Source organism: Melopsittacus undulatus, chromosome Z (assembly GCF_012275295.1).
Source record: "Melopsittacus undulatus isolate bMelUnd1 chromosome Z, bMelUnd1.mat.Z, whole genome shotgun sequence".
NCBI lineage: Eukaryota > Metazoa > Chordata > Aves > Psittaciformes > Psittaculidae > Melopsittacus > Melopsittacus undulatus.
In genome coordinates, this window is record NC_047557.1 from 97,967,291 (window position 1) to 97,983,137 (window position 15,847).

The following is a 15,847-nucleotide window of genomic DNA, read 5'->3' on the forward strand; positions in this document are numbered from 1 at the left end:
CGATGAAATACAGAATTATGAAGGGGAATTACAGATGGCTGTGGAATTCCTAAGGAATAGAGAAGTAAGAATATTGTAGCTGTAAGCATGCACATTTGTGAATTATTACATGGAGCCTTGTGAAGTTTCTGTTGAAGTTAACGAGTTTTCTTGATAATGTAGAAATTGTACCATACTGAGGTGGTTCTTACATTTAGAAGCTTGTCTTACTTGCTTGAAAATTTATTTACTCGCTTCAGAAAGTGTCTCTCTTCATCAGCATTTTCTGATTACACTCAGCCTCGATACTGTATATGGTTTTTAACATAAAGATTGAAATGGACATTCTTAAATGGGGTTTTAAAGTTTATCTTTGTGGATGCATTTATTTACAAGAACGAATAGTAGTACAGTATACATTTGATGATTACACCTGCAAATTGGTAATTGTCAATCTGCTTTTCCCTTTGCAATTTGTGAATACAAAGTTTCTTTCCCCTTCTAAAAAGATACTTCAAAATCTTAATTAGTAGCATAGCACTAAGGCTGTTCCAGTTGCTTCAATCCATACCTGGGTAGGAGTGTGTTTTGGAATGACACAAAGGATTTACTGAAACCCCTTGGGTATGTTTCTAACCTATCAGGTTTCCTAGATCTGGACTGAGTGCAGAAAGAGGCATTTTTATTAGTATGCTGCCTCTGAAAATGTTTGGATTTATTATATTTATTGATTGCATGTCATTTCTTGTAGGATGAGTATCTTGTTTTGCTGCTGATGTGAAAATTAAGACTTCAGTTCTGCCAGTACTATTCCCTACAAGTAACTCTATAAAGGAGACAGGTTTTGCATCCAAAGTGTTGAAGTATTAAAATTATTTGAAGTCACAAATGGAATCATAATGATTATATTTTATGCTTGTGGAATATTTGGAGACCTGACTGTGGGCTGTATGCAGCAACAGAAACTGATTGCTGCACGATTCTTCAGATACTTAGTTCCTCTGCAATTATTGAATTGCCATAGCTACATAGAAACACAGGATCTGTCCTTTTTTCTTGATCATCCAAGTACCTGCCATTCTTAGAGGCCCCATTTACTGGTCAGTACCTAGACCTTTAGTATAGTTTTCAATAGAAAGACACCAGGATTTCTACTATGTTGTGTAATACACAAATATGATGGCAGAGTCAAAAATAAACTTAAAAAAAGTATTCTTAAAACTGCTATAATCCTGTACTCCATCATGACGCACCATTTGCTGTCCTTTCCTCAGTGGACTGACATGCTTTTTTAGGGAAAAATATTCCAGTGAAAGTGTTCAGGTACACATTTTATGACTTGTGCTGAAATGTCCTTTATGCTCCCATTAGAGGGTATTGTTGGCCATGCTTGGGGCTGAGGCATTTTTTGCGCTTTCATAGTTTGTTTCTGCAAAAATTACAGAAACATACTTCTATAAAACTTTCTTAAAAAAGTTTTAAATAGTACTTAACACTACTTTTATAACATTTTATAAAGCTAATGGAATATGTTTAAGAAAACAAAATAATCCCCCAAACTATGTCGATTCCATGTAATTTTGGGTCTGTGTCTTATAAGTTACGCTGATTTCCAATATTTTTTGAAGGAAAGTGAAGAAGAGCTTTACTCCTCGTGTCGGCAACTTCGAAAGCGCCAGGAGGAGCTTAATAACCAGCTGTTCCTTTATGACGCCCATATGAATTCAAGGAATCCTAACAGAGATGCTATATTGAAAGAATTCAGTGTGAATGAGCACAAACTACAGATATATCAAGACACATGCAACCGCAGGTGGGTGGATAATCATTCTCATTTTCAAGGTAGCTCTATCAAGACATGATTTATGGTAAGGAAATCTCAGATTTATCAAAATGAGCATCTAAAGAGTGGTGAGGGTAGAATGAACATATTTATAGGAAGGCAGGGTTGCGGTGAAGCAAGGCTGGGCTGCACGCCACTAGAGGCCAGCAGATGCTGCGAAATGTCTGCTGAGTGAAACAGTGGTTTCCGTGGCCACAGTGAAATATGTATTCCTGTGAGTTTGTATTCCTTTTTTCTCCAGCTTTCCAGTATTTGTAGCCAAATAAATAAACTGCCTTTCTCCTTCTACGCTATTAAAGTTATGTCCCTGGAAATGTTGTTAGGATATTAGGTATGTGGGAACAGAAGACTCTTCCAGATACACAAACCATAAATAAGATGAAAACATTATTGAATTGTGACAGCACAGAATTGCTAGTTAAGTATCAGATCATTATCCAGAGCTTAGAGGAAGGATCTTTCACACAGCACCCAAAGTTGGCAGCAGAGAAGACAGACAGAGGCTTCATGTACCAGGAGGAAGACTTGAGTAGATCTCAAGATGGGGTGGGAGGAAGACTTTTCTATAAATATTTTTACTCTTTTTTTATGTGTGCTGAACAGTACATGAATCACTGGGTTACTCCCATTTACTGAGGGGAAAAATCTGCAATGCTTGTAGTTCATACTGTACTTGCCATTCAAATCTAAGTAAATTGATCTTGGTAGGCTGTTTTCTTCTGAGAAATTCCTAGTAGACTTGACTTTTTCCTTTTATTTTCCCTTAAGGCTAAAGGAGAAGAAAGTCAGTAACAGCAAATTCTACTCTTAAAGCAGTCATTTTTTGATGCGTGCTTTATGGTGCAAATCGGGAAGAGATTTAACTTACCCTGGTCATCCTACCTAATGGCAGTCTCATCAGACTGAATGATTGGAAGAAGAAGAGGCAGAAAGACGGGTTTCCTTAACAATTTCTTGTTACAAGAAAAACTGTTTTAATTCCTAATATTCTGTACAAAGCAAACCCTCTGTGCAGACCAGACCTTCTGTGTATTCAAGATTTATAAAATTTGAGGGCATGCAGTTGGATAGACCTTGCGTACATCATTATCAATACCTGCAGTACAAGTATAAATCATCCACTCCATTTGTATATGCAGGCTATAGATAAGATGTTCATAACAATTTACATGCATGGAATCACACCACTTCAGCAACCTGGCTATTTAAGATTAACTGGTAGTCAGTTTTTAATTTATTAAATGCTGTAAAAGCACTTCTGCACCAGCAATGTCATGTCATGTATGTTACTGTGCCCAAGGCAGCAGACAGTACTTCTGATACTGTATAAAATACTTTGGGCAGCTGGTAGCTCATACTATATTGTGTCTTATTAAAAGTTTTCTGTTACATTTTTGAGACCTAGATAATATGTAAATCTGATTGAAATGAAATGTCCTCTGACTGTAGTTGTGTTTTTTCCTGTTGAACTCTGTGTGAAGGTTTAAGAAGGTAATGATGTGTGAACTTGTGTTCAAGGCACTTAAGGCACTAGAGAGAAAAGTTTTATGGTATGCAGTAGGAAATATCACTTTGTTTGTGGAAAGGTATTTCAAATTCTGGAAAGCATTTACTTTGGAATGGCATCATTTTGCAAATCCTTTCAGCTGCTAATGTGCTTAGAAATGAATTTTTTAATGAACTGTCAATTTTTAATCTTGCAATCCTACTTAGGCGATAGTGTCAAATGATAGTGTTCTGTAAATGTAGATAATTTCCCCAAAAATGTATTTAATCCAAGAATGATAGTTCTTGCAACTTTAATCAAATGAAGAACATGGACCTCCAGATGAGGAAACATGTTAGATTAGCTAAGTGTGTTTTCCTGCCAAAGCAGAACTAATTTCCTTCAATGACACATTTAACAGCAGTTATCATAATCTGTGTTATGGGTTGGTTCTTTCTGCTAGTACTATCTTATTACTGTCAAATTCCAGCTAGCTTTAGTTGGAGTTTTGCTATCTATATGTTTGACTTTAACTTTCAAATGTGTGCAGAGGAGGTAAGTTTTTCTAAGTGATTTCCTGAGGAATCAAATGGTGCATTCACAGTGCTGTATCTATGATCAGAGAAAACTTGCATGGATTTGGGATTCATGGCCTGACAAAGCTGCCTCAGCAACTTTCAGTTGCTTTTGCTCCTCATGCTGAAATGACTTGTGCTGTTCCAAGAAGCACTTAATTGATGCCATTGTGCATTCACAGATGATGGTTTGAGGAACCCCCTAGAGGTTTTAGTTTCTGTAAAGACAGTCTTGTCTCGAAGATGAAAGTGCTATAGTAGTGTATCCCACAGTGGGGTGGCTTCTGTAATTTTTTTTTATTATTAAGAAAATAATAACCAATCACCCAACTGAAAAAAGAACAAAGTTAAATGCATTCTTTGCTTTTCTTTCTCTTGCCTGAAATCTCTTCAGTGCTCCACTGTGATTAACCTGTTTGAGGATTAGATGGGTGCAGCCCCCCACCTTAAACAAATTATAACCCACATCTACTGTGGGTTTGGTTGGAGAAGCTGTAACCTAGACTGCTGTACGAAGCTAGGCTTGTCTGCAGAATCCAGGTGTAATATGGGGATCTAGTTGCTGTTCCTTGAGGTGGGGATACCTTTCACATGTGTGCATTTTGTAGCATGTTCCAGGACGTGGTTAGTTCGCCTTATGATCAGGCCCTGTGCTATTTATTTCACGCAACATCCTCCACTCTTCCCATTAAATGTTGTGAGAACACTGCACTGTTGATCAGAAAAGGTCTTGTTTGGAAGGTCCTGAGGTTGTTGCTCCACGTGGGATAGGCAGCTGAGTCCTGTCTAGGTTTGGACTGATCACAGAAGACAGGGGACTACAAGATGCTAGAGCTTAGGGAGATCAAACCCTAGAGCTGGGGGCTGTTGCTGTGGGATTTTCCTTTCCTTTTGTGGGGATTGTTTGTTAAGCTCAGTTCCAGGGTAGACATAACCAAATTGTCCATTTGTCCTGGCTTCTTTTGTTGGTATATATATTCCTGACACAGGACAGCCACTGTGTTATGAACACAGGAGTTACTTGTGCTGCTGCTCTGCAAATACTTAAAAATTAGCACATTTTATAGTCCTTTGAAAAGTTCTGTGCACGTTCTTCACACATGATGTCAAAAGTGGCACTCTCTCAGTATTTAAGGAAATGCATTTTATTTTACAGTAAGGCTTTCCCCTGGAGGATGTTACACTGTACTCAGAAGGAAAATACTGCATTGACACTTCTGTTGATTTGCAAGTGATGTGTAATAACTCTCCTGTTTCATGCACTCTGTGTTTTAACTCCAAACCCGCACCCCTCAAATCTTAGGCAGGGCAGACTCTGTAGCAACTCTTGCACAGTCGCAACTGTTTTAATATGAAAGAAGGTCTGAATGTGTGTGCTAATTTTATAATCTAGGAGGAAAATCAGTTATAAATTTTTTGAAGTGAGTATCTGTTAAACTGTTTTGTTCTTATATAGTTTAAAATCCTTAAGATAACTTATTTTTAATGAATAGTTTTTGAATATTGTTTGTAGATGATGCCAGGTGCTTCTTTATTTAAGCTTTGTGCACTAGATTTCATGATTTTTGCCAATCATTCGAGGCATTTCTTACGGAAAAGTGGTCTGCTGGCATATTCTAGCGGCTGGAGGAAGGGCATTTGGGTGTTTTTAAGATGAACTGACTTATTGATTGTTTCCATAGACATGGTTGCTGTTGCACTTCATCTGGCTGCAAACAAGCAGGGCAGAAGGAAAAGGTCGAAGATTATGTTTAACTTGCAACTCTGAACCAACTTTTTTCAGTGATAGGTAGAAACTTCAGCCGTGGTGAGCATCAGATTTATATCAATTCCAACAATAAAGCCTGAACAAGGCAAAGATTAAGTCTGTAGTAATTTCAAGAACATTAATTTTGATGTTCACCATAAAACATCTGCCCCTACACTTTCTACCCCAACGTTACATGGGCAGAAGTGCTGCAGGCTGAATGCATGTGGTCTTTATATTGTGATTTTTTAAACTGTTGGCAGTATTGGAAAAAGAAACAACCCAATCTTTTGATAAAAATCATACACATACTGAACAGGAATCAACATGAGGTATCTGCAGCTGAAGCTGTCTACGAGGTCATGTTTGAATTTGTGAGTAATGGCATGAAGTCCACAAAATTGCTTCATTCTGGTGTTTTGTTGCCTATATTCTCACTTTTTTCCACCCCAATGCATCTGCGTTCTAGATGGTGAGATGGCATTAGGTACGTGCCAACGATTGACTGTCCTTGAATTCTTCAGACTGGTTGTAAAGATTTGCATGCTGCATGTAAGCTGAAGTACTGCTGCTGAATTCTGCTGTGGTCTTGCGCTGACATTTCCAACTGCAGTCATTTCTTCCAGACTGAAATTCCATTTATTGGCATTAGAAATAGTAGTTTAATATAATGAAAATGAACCTTCAGAATCAGTTGGGAGCCAACTTTATATTCTGATCCACAACAGCATTTGTACACATGCACAGCTACTAGTTTTAACAGAACTTTAAGTGCAGTGTCATTCATTGCTAGTCTATGTTCTTAGCTATTACCCCAGCAAAACACGGAATTGTGAGCTTGACTAGAAGAAAACAAAAGTAGATCCCTTAACATTTGTGTACCCCTGAACTGAAGTTTAATCCCCAGATCTTTTATAATATGTGTAAATTATCAGTGTTCAGGATGCTTTTCTCTGAAGATCACATCATAAATAAGTACACCACTATTGTTGAAAGTATGTGGAAATTGATAAATAGGAATAAAGGAAAATTTTGTTTCGGTCAGTTACGAGGCAGCACTATAAAATCTGGTCTACTTTAAGGATGATTGACATTTAAACTTCTAAAATAAATATATTTAACTATGCACTAGAAGAATCAGTTCATGTATATCTAGCAAAGTCCTACCTTAACACACTGTATGTGAGGTTAAGCAGCTGACCAAAGACTCTTAAAACATCATCATCATCATTCTTTATAGAGAGGCACTTGTCAGTTGTTAAGTAATTTTGAGGACTAGGTAAAACTGAAGCTGTGCCATATTTTCAGTTCCACTTTTTCAGTTTTTAGATGACTTTCTGGTAATTCACTTTCGGGAAACAGGTAATAGATTAAAATTTGGAAGCAGACAACACTTGAATTAATTACCTTAATCTACTCAGCTATTCATGCAGGAATAGCAATAAAGAATAAATAACAGGAAGAAAGAGAATTCTTGTTGTAAAACACTTAAAATAGAACAGCTGTGACTGGCTTTATATATACATAATTTTCAAGCAATTATAAAGTATCTCCTTAAGCCACAGATTTCCTGGTTTTATTGTGGAAAGAGGAAAAGTATTCTTCACCTCTGCAGTAGTCAGAACTTTGTTTTTTTTACTAGGAGCAGCTGAATGATGGGGATTTAATGAATATACCAGCACACTGTGGATGGGACTGGAGTGGCCATTGCCAAGCTGCTGCCTGTTTCTCTTAACAAAGCACCTGATTTAGTATCCTGTGCTCCAGCAGAAGTCATGGGCTGTTAGGACAAAATAAAGCCTCCTGTTCTGTTATCAGTGAAAAGTTCCATCCTTGACTCGAGACAAATGGAAATGTTCATGTGTTGAGTCAGCTTCTGCAGAGTGCTGGTATTTTTGGGCTGTTTTCATTTAATTCTTTTTTTTTTTTTTTTTCTCTAATGTCTTCTTAGAAGGTTCCTCTCCTCTGTACCCAAAAAGCTGTCCAGGGCTTTGACTTCAGCTGATATTAACAGTGTAAATTTAGGCTTCATAAGTTTAGGACCCTCTCATAGATTTTCTTCACTAACTCCACCACTGAGCTAATTATGAATGGCAATAGTGAGAGTTTTACTTAATGAAAAGATCACAAATAGCAGAAGAAACTCCTCTGGGGCAGAGGAGTTATGTCCCATATTTTTATATGACTTAGGATGAAATACTGTTACTACGGCTCTGTACACCAGGCTTGTGCAATTTATCGTACATTTTGTTTTTGCCTCTTGCTTCTGCTGGCATTAAAATTTCTTATCTATTTCTGATAACACTGGGTCAAAACCAGAGAACTTAAAAGGGGAAAATAACCCAGTGGCTTTTGCTTGAAAAAAACAGGGCTTGTTGGAAAGAGAACAGCGGTCCAGTGCTTTCATAGGGTCACAACTGTCTTTTTTCTGTTTCATTAAAAATGTTTTTTCTTCTGCAGACTATGATGCTGTGTATTAATGACTTTTGGAAAGTGTCCTTTCTGCCATCCGCACTCTGCTGGAGGAATATAAGCTCTTTATGCAGGCCTATGTACAGTATATGGGGGGGGGGGGTTGGAAGTCAGGAGAAACAGGTTCAGTTCTCTCTTGAGCTGTCTCCCAGGCTGTTATGTTTCTGTCATGGTGGTTTCGTTACATACTGGTGGGAGAATGAAGGAGGAGAAAAGCCAAATTGTTGTGTTTTTTTTTTTTAAGGTAAAATTCTCAAAAAAAAAAATCTAAAAACCAATGCTGTCTTCAGGCATCATACATACATTAACAAAAATCTCCATCTTTAAACATGAATAGCAGCAGACTCTTAACCTGGTCTCTCTATTGAGGCCTTTTTGTTCTCTGAGAATCCTTTACCAGTGTGGTAGAAGTACTGTTTTTCTCTCCAGTTCCCCATTTAAATCACAGTACAGCTTAACAGAAGGGAGTAACTGCAACTTACACAAAATTCATTGAAGACTGGTGTAGTTTCAGCTATTAAAATGGAAGGACTAAAATTTGAACAGAAGTGTAAACTTCTTGAAGGACTGTCCTTTCCCCAAGAGGTACTGAAACCATAATGCTCGTGGATTAAGGGAAAACAATTTAATGGATTTAACATTTTGCGGTGAAGTTTCTCCTGCATTAAACTGACAAGAGTTAAGCAAGTTGCTAGGGACAGTAGTGACCTGTACTTAACAAGGTCTTATTTTCTATTCTCAAAATCTCCACAAAATTATGAGTATTGTCATTTCAAGTGTTCATCATCCTACTAGAAAGGTGAAGTTCTATTCAAATGGTGTCATGTGTTAATGAAGTATTATTAAAGGCTAAAAATGCTGCATAAACAGTGGAACATGAATGTAATCACTTCCTGAATGTCTTTGATGGATTATTTGTTTAACCATTCAATAATGCTGGGGAAATCATAGGTCTTATTTATGAATGCACTTTAGCTGGCTCATTCATTTTAAACAGGCATATTTTACTGTTAGAAAAACCTGCAGATCTGTGCTGCTTCAAGTACTTTCCTCTAACTTAGATTAACACGTGTGCATTTTAGAGAAGTGTTGTTAGGTATCACAGAGGTAACTCAAAAATACACCAGAATGCATTCATTAAAAAAAACCAAACAAACAAAAAAGGCATTTATTTATTGTCTAGTTGTTTATCAGTTAATCTTGGTTAGGCATATATACATTCAAGCTGGAAACAGAATCTGGTTTTGGAACATGGTCAAAGAATAAGTTTATTCTCCGCTAGATCATGTAGCACAAACTCTTTAGGAATACGTGCATGGATCAAGAGTATCATCCCATCAGGGAAGAAGAAGGGTCAGTCTGGGGATGTTTGTTCTATTCACTGTAGTGTGCTATTATACCTGGAATAAAATGCTGTTACTGTAATACTGAGCTTCATGATGTTAGTGATCTGATCAATTTAACTTTGAATGGAATTATTTATAAAAATTACACCTTTGTATGCAGCAGTTCTGTTCTTTGGGGATAAAACTAGTAAAGATATTTACCTGAATGGCAAAAATATGTGGTTGATTTTTTTATTCTCCTTGATTTCTTGTCAAAGCCAAGAGTACTCAGAGAACACAACTAAATTCTGTCCTCTGCACTCAGCACTTTACCTTTCAGAGTGAAAACGTAACCACAGATGGAAACCACGAGACCACCACAGCAATCAGCAGCACAACCAGTGCTCCATCCCTCGTAAGATGGATAATGGTGTATTTTCTTGGCTTTGCTCCACACCCCTGAGACTGGAACCACTCAATCACTTCCTTCAGGCTGTATTGCTGAGGCTCGTACCCCAGTTCCTTTCTGGCCTTCTCCATGCTAAAATAATGTGTGACCCCAGTTTTGTAAACCTCTGTGCGTGTGAGGAGGGGCTGAAAATTATAAACATGGCCTACCAGAAAATGAACCACTTCAGTAAGGAATGCAAAAAAATAGACAAGGGAGAGAGGAAGACGGCAGGTTGGGAACTTGTAACCTAAACCTTCCACCAGCGGGCGGAAGAATTCAAAGTTATTTACAGGCCTGCCATCTGAAATAAAATAGGCTTGGCCTGCAGCTATGTGCTTTTTGTTGGCTTTGAGCGCCTCGGAGGCAAGGATATGAGCCTGAATGAGATTGTCTACGTGTACAAACTCTACTAAACTAAAAGGATCTCCATATACAAATTTAAACAGTCCCCTTTCAATGTAACTAACTATTCTTGGAAGGTGCCTTTGTTCTCCAGGCCCATAGATGCCTGCTGGTCGGAGAGCACAAGTCCTTAGTACACCTTTCCCATTTCCAAGCTCAGCACCATTTGCCTCCAGCACCTTCATTTCAGCTAAAGATTTGGTCCGGGAGTAGTGATCTGGATGAAGGTGAAGAGGTAGGTAAGGCAGAGATTCATCCCCATTTTCTATGATCTGGCCTCCAAATATTACGTTGTATGTGCTTGTATAAACCAGACTAGGCACTCCTGTGCTCTTGCAAGCTTGGATGACATTTTCTGTCCCTTTTACATTAATTTCTTCTATGAGTTTTCGGTTCAGCTGCTCCCTGCCAGACATTCCATAGGAAGCAATATGGAATACACAGATTACGTCTCTAAGAGCCTCTTCGACTTCAGACAGGCAACGGACATCCCCTTGCATGAACTTTATTCCCTCTGGCACAGTTTGAAGTGGCTTCATGACATCAAAGAGAATCACATCTACTCCCTTTTGGTATATGGCACAGCCTAAACTAAAACATGATAGAAACCATATGTTAGTATACCTAGCACAATGATGCGTGAGATGTTTCACCTGGAGGTGAGATTGTTAACTATTTTAATACTGATTTCTTTTTTTCCCTTTTTTTTCTGATAAGAGCCTTTAATATTCAGCCATCTACTACAGATTCAACTGTAATACTTCAGGTACTGAATGACCTTCTCATGATCCATCAAACTTTGTAAAGAAGAAAAAAAAACAGAGGCAGAACTGCTGCAAAGGAAAAATCAGAAAAAGAAATAACTGAAGTGCTTTCAGCAGCCTTTTGGAAGAATCCAGATATTTCTCTGCTTCTGCCCCCAGCAGATCAGCAACAGCAAACCTTTCAGATGTAAACCTGCAGCCAGATATTTAAATCTTGCTGTTTTTATCTTAACTGCTTTTGTGCCATCCCAATTCTGCCACAGCAATAGGTTGGTCTTTGCTGTTGTATTTGAAATTGGAGAAATGAACAAGATGCTTCTATGCTGGTCTGAATACTTTGCCACATGTCCAGGTTTTACTCCAAGTCACAGGTATAAACACAGGTATTGACAAATAGTATAAAACTGGTACTCCTTTCCCACAACCTGTATTTTCATAGTTGTTTAAAGGGGAGACAGTGGAAGAAAAAGCCAAACAGAAGTCAGATCTTGGGAGACTGCCACCCAAGCCCCACCTTGAAATTTACTTTTTGGTCATGACTATAATCTCTCACACCAGTGTAAGCAGTTATAACTCAAAATACTCCAGAATATAGTCTAAGGCTCAAAATGGGGTTTTTCCTTTGCATGGTGTACACAGCCATCTGCAGTAAGGTGAAAATGGATTTCACTGCAATGCATGCCTTATTAACAACTCTAACCCTAAAACATCACTGTTGATGAAAATAAATATATCCTTAAGAGTAGATGGAGTATTTAATCAATATAACTAAGCACATGTGTGCAGGACATAGCTTACTATCAAAAGTGTCTGCATATAGGTGTAGCCTTACTCTGCAAAATAGGCTGAAAGGTAGTGATTTAAATCCCCTTTACAAAGGTGATCAGAGAAGGTAAATGTCAGCAAGTCAGTTGATGCTTGACATTTGGAAACAGAATAGCATATTTATTTAAAGCAGGTGGAAACAGTAGAACATGTTTGTTTAAAACTGAGATCATCAGAAGATGGGGTGAACTGGATCAGGCATTTCAGGCCCACAGATTTCTCTTTTACAGATGGATTTTGTTGCCTTGCAAGCCACAATCTTTTACATTTATTCTGGAGTGTAATAATTACTTAATGTACTAACCGGAAGCCAAAGTAGCCACCTCCTCCAGTGATGAGGACTGTTTGCTTGGCAGCTTTCTCTGGTTCCATCCTCTTTCCTTGGGCACTATATAAGGAAACTGACCTATAAAACACATTGCAAATATACACATTAAAATCAATCAGAGTTTTAACGTTGCTACACATTCTGCTCTTCACCGATCTACTGCATGTTTTAATTGAAGCCCTTCATTTCACCATCTTGTAGGCGAGGCAGAAATACATTCGCAAAGGAGAGTTTATACATATATATATATGTACAAACGGTAACTGCTGTGGGAAAATCAAGTCTGTAACTGCCGCTAAAAAGAGTTAAGTGTTCAGCTCCCGTCCCCGGGCCTTCTTCCACCCCCTGCACACCGGCCGCATGCGGAGCGGTGAGGGTGGGTTGGGCCTTCCCAGAGGTCACAGCAGGGAGCGCACAGCCGCGCTGAGGAGCGGAACGGAGCCTCCGAGGGGGAGAAGCGGGTTTAGGACAGCGGCTCCGGCCCGAAGCTCCCCGGCTCCTGCCCCTACCTCTGCTCCGCCGCCGCCGTCCCTCAGCGCCGCGGTGCCGCTAGGCCTCCCGGGAAATAGAGTGCGAGGGGCGGGAGCCCGGGCAAGATGGCGGCGGGGCGGTGTGAGGGGGAGTTGTGTAGGGATGGAAGCTTTGTCCCTGTGAGCTAGCTCGGTTAGTGGGAGTTTGCCGTGTCCGTTTATGCGCCGGAAAGGTGCTGCAGTCAGTCAGCGCTGCGTCGTTTTTCCACCACCAAAACCACTTCAGCCTCCGCACCGTGTTACAGAGTGCTGGCTTGTGGTGGGTGCACCATGGGGATGCTTTCTCCTTTCTCTTCCCTGAGGACACTCAACCAGCGCTTGGCTCTCAGCGTGTGGCACTTTAAAGTGGGGAATCTCTGATTGCCTTTGGAGCCTGACCCTGTGCCAGCTGTGCCACATCCCAGTGTTTGTTTCCTTCATCAGTGGGTGCCTGCGAGTGTCACCTCAGGGGTGTGAGGTTGGACCGGGGACGCTTGGGAGAGACCTAGTGGCTACAGAGACCTTTGAAAACACCTTGAATTGGGTGTGGGTGGATAGGGTTGTGTCTGGCCTTGCTGCTGAACGTGACAGTGTGAAGATCCCAAATGATCTGCCATGTATAGGAGAGCTGTGCCCTTGCAGTATCTTAGGACCATGAGCATGCACCCTCCTGGTGCACCCATCACAAGTACCGTGTAACATGCCGACACAAATGTTCTGTGCCTCAATCAGAGGCTGATATATGGGTAAAATAACCCACAGTGCTGACAGTGCTGCAGAATTGCTCCTGAGTCAAGCATCAGCAATCCACTGCAAGCTGCCTGCGAGAGGGAGCTGTAATAGGAAAACTGCAAAGAATTACATGATCAGAGTCTGTTTTGTGGTATTTTCCTTGTTTCTTTCACAGAAGTGTGGTTTACTTCGGGAGTGTGACTCAAAAAGTGGATTCAGTGTCAAATCTGCTTAAAAAGCACAAGTTTCTGTTAGCAAAACCTTGATGGAAGCAGGCGCGGTACGCAGTGGTTTTATTATGATTGATGGCTGGCAAGAATTAAAGTGAAGCAGATTCTAAAAAGAATTCTGTGGTCCATAAGGATTTTTTTTTAGCAATGAATTCTTGTTGGTAAACCTCTGGTGACTCTTAAATAGCAATTTCAAGTGCGGAGCTTGCGCTGCACAACCTGACTATGCAGAGCTGCTGCACCTGTGTAGATGTGCAGGGTGTCTAGTTTGGGGGACATACTTCAATCACAGCTGATTTCTGTCTGTATGGGCAGAAGAGGCAGCCTTGAAGCATCCCTTGAAATGCCTTGCAGGCATATAATCAATATTGTGTTCGTAGAAGTGTGAGAATTGTAGCTCAGAAGCAGAAAAAGCAGTCATGTATTCCTAAATGCTGAATATAGGAATTCTGTAGCACTGCATATATTTGTGGATTAATGCATAATACCTCTGTCTTGATGACGAGTTTTGGAGAATTTTCCCAGTATCTACTTACCTGGGAAGTACAAAAGAATCCTGAATTCTCACCGAGGTTGCTAACACGACGTGTTTTCTTGTTGAGAAGTTCCACAGTGAATTATGACAGTTGATGTCTGTCTTCTGATCCTACAGATTGTGTTTGAATGGAACATCTCAGGATTGTGGAATAGTTGAGGTTGAAAGGAAGTGCTGCACAAACGGCCTGCACAAAGCAAGTTCAGCCAGAGAGATTACTCAGGTTGGTATTTAGTATCTCCAAGAATGGAAACTTTTCAGCCAACTTTTCTCCTTATAGCTTATAGAGCTTAGTGCTATCTGCACAGCATCTCTAACCTTGCACTCTGTGTTGTGTAGGTGAATCCTTGTATTTGAATAGGCAGATAGGCAGCTGTTGAACTCAGGATGATGTTTTCTCCTTTGGGCTTTGTGGTATGTCTATACAGGACAGTTTGCAGGATTGAGACCTCTCTTTCTCTCTGCATGCTGCTTTATCTTGCCTTCTGCCTAGTATGCTATCTACAGTGAGTGATTTGTGTCAGATAATCTCAGAGTAAATAATATGGATATAATGAAGCTGTAGTTAAGGTATAGTAAAGCTTCTGCTCTTAAACCACTATCAGTTTTATTTCTCATTATAGTAAATAGCCCTTTTTGGCTTCAAATTATAGTAAGGAACATTCATTCCTTCAGAATGGTGACATCTGTGAAAGCTGTGGTTAAATAGTGTCCTCATTTTACAGTGACAGATTTCATGCGAAGATGCAAAGACTTGACACTCGGATCTCATCATTCTGCACAACCGATTTATTCATGCTCTTTCATTTCCTATGAGAACCTGCTTTTCCCAAGACTTCATGGACTTTCTGAATGTGTCAGAAATTCTATATTGTCATTAAGTAAGTGGACTTCTAGCTTTCCTTTATATATAATAGAACATTTGTCCTGAGTTTTGTTGTTTCAGGTGTTTTTTTTTTTTTTTTCCAACATGTAAACCTGGTCTCTGCTACCAATTTTCACTTTAAAGAACCAGGAATTTTGGAGGATGCCTTGCATATATCCCAGCATGCAGGGAATCAGACTATATTACAGCCACTTGGAGAGATCAAATTTATATGTGGACTTGCACCCTGGGGCAAGATGTGTGAGGACAGAAGCATTTGCAGTATAAATGGGGGGAGGGGAAGTATATCTGACACAACCTTAGTTGCAATTCACCTGAAATAGGCTGCATATAAATCCTTAAATCAGCAACTAAACAGCTAGATAAGCAGCAGTAGTGAGCAATGCAAGTTAGAAACAATGAGCAATGAGGTCATTAATTACTGTTTCATAGTATGTTAGTTCCTTTGGTTCCGTTTGCAGTTTAAAATACTTAGCTGGTAAAATTCTTTTTGTCATCTAAATACAAAGCATGCCCAGAGTAATGTCTTGGGAAGCAGGGCAATGTTTCCTCTGGAGAAATACACTTTAGTCCACTGGTTTTGTATTATTTGATTGATTTCTTTTTGTATTACTTAATTGTGCTTTTCTTCATTGAGCAGTGTGACAAGAGAAGAGGAAAAAACTCAAAATAGGTCAGAACCAACTACATTAATGGTCTTACTAAAATATTTAAAACCAGTTGGTGACAATAGTACTAAAAAGTGCAAACAGCAACTA

General features: G+C 39.4%; 2 protein-coding genes across 2 annotated transcripts in view; one reads left to right on the forward strand and one right to left on the reverse strand.

The window, feature by feature from the left end:
• Positions 1-2,956, forward strand: part of PLCG2 (phospholipase C gamma 2) — a 54,217-nt gene extending 51,261 nt beyond the window's left edge. The window contains exons 31-32 of the mRNA XM_005152154.3: positions 1,608-1,792; positions 2,591-2,956. Coding sequence (XP_005152211.2) covers positions 1,608-1,792; positions 2,591-2,633 — 228 coding nt within the window. The 3' untranslated portion in view covers positions 2,634-2,956. The remainder of the gene's footprint in view (positions 1-1,607; positions 1,793-2,590) is intronic.
• Positions 2,957-9,239: 6,283 nt separating this feature from the next.
• SDR42E1 (short chain dehydrogenase/reductase family 42E, member 1) lies at positions 9,240-12,758 on the reverse strand. The gene is made up of 3 exons (XM_005152153.4): positions 12,707-12,758; positions 12,174-12,275; positions 9,240-10,871 (listed from the first exon to the last, which is right to left on the reverse strand). The coding sequence occupies exons 2-3, from the start codon at positions 12,239-12,241 to the stop codon at positions 9,764-9,766; spliced, it is 1,176 nt and encodes a 391-aa protein (XP_005152210.3). The 5' UTR covers positions 12,242-12,275; positions 12,707-12,758; the 3' UTR covers positions 9,240-9,763.
• Between the last annotated feature and the right edge of the window lie 3,089 nt (positions 12,759-15,847).

Coding starts and splice junctions, on each gene's coding strand:
- SDR42E1 (XM_005152153.4), bottom strand. CDS start 12,241: ATGGAACCAGAGAAAGCTGCCAAGCAAACAGTCCTCATCACTGGAGGA. Junction 10,872..12,173: donor GGTGGCTACTTTGGCTTCCG/GTTAGTACATTA, acceptor ATCATGTTTTAG/TTTAGGCTGTGCCATATACC.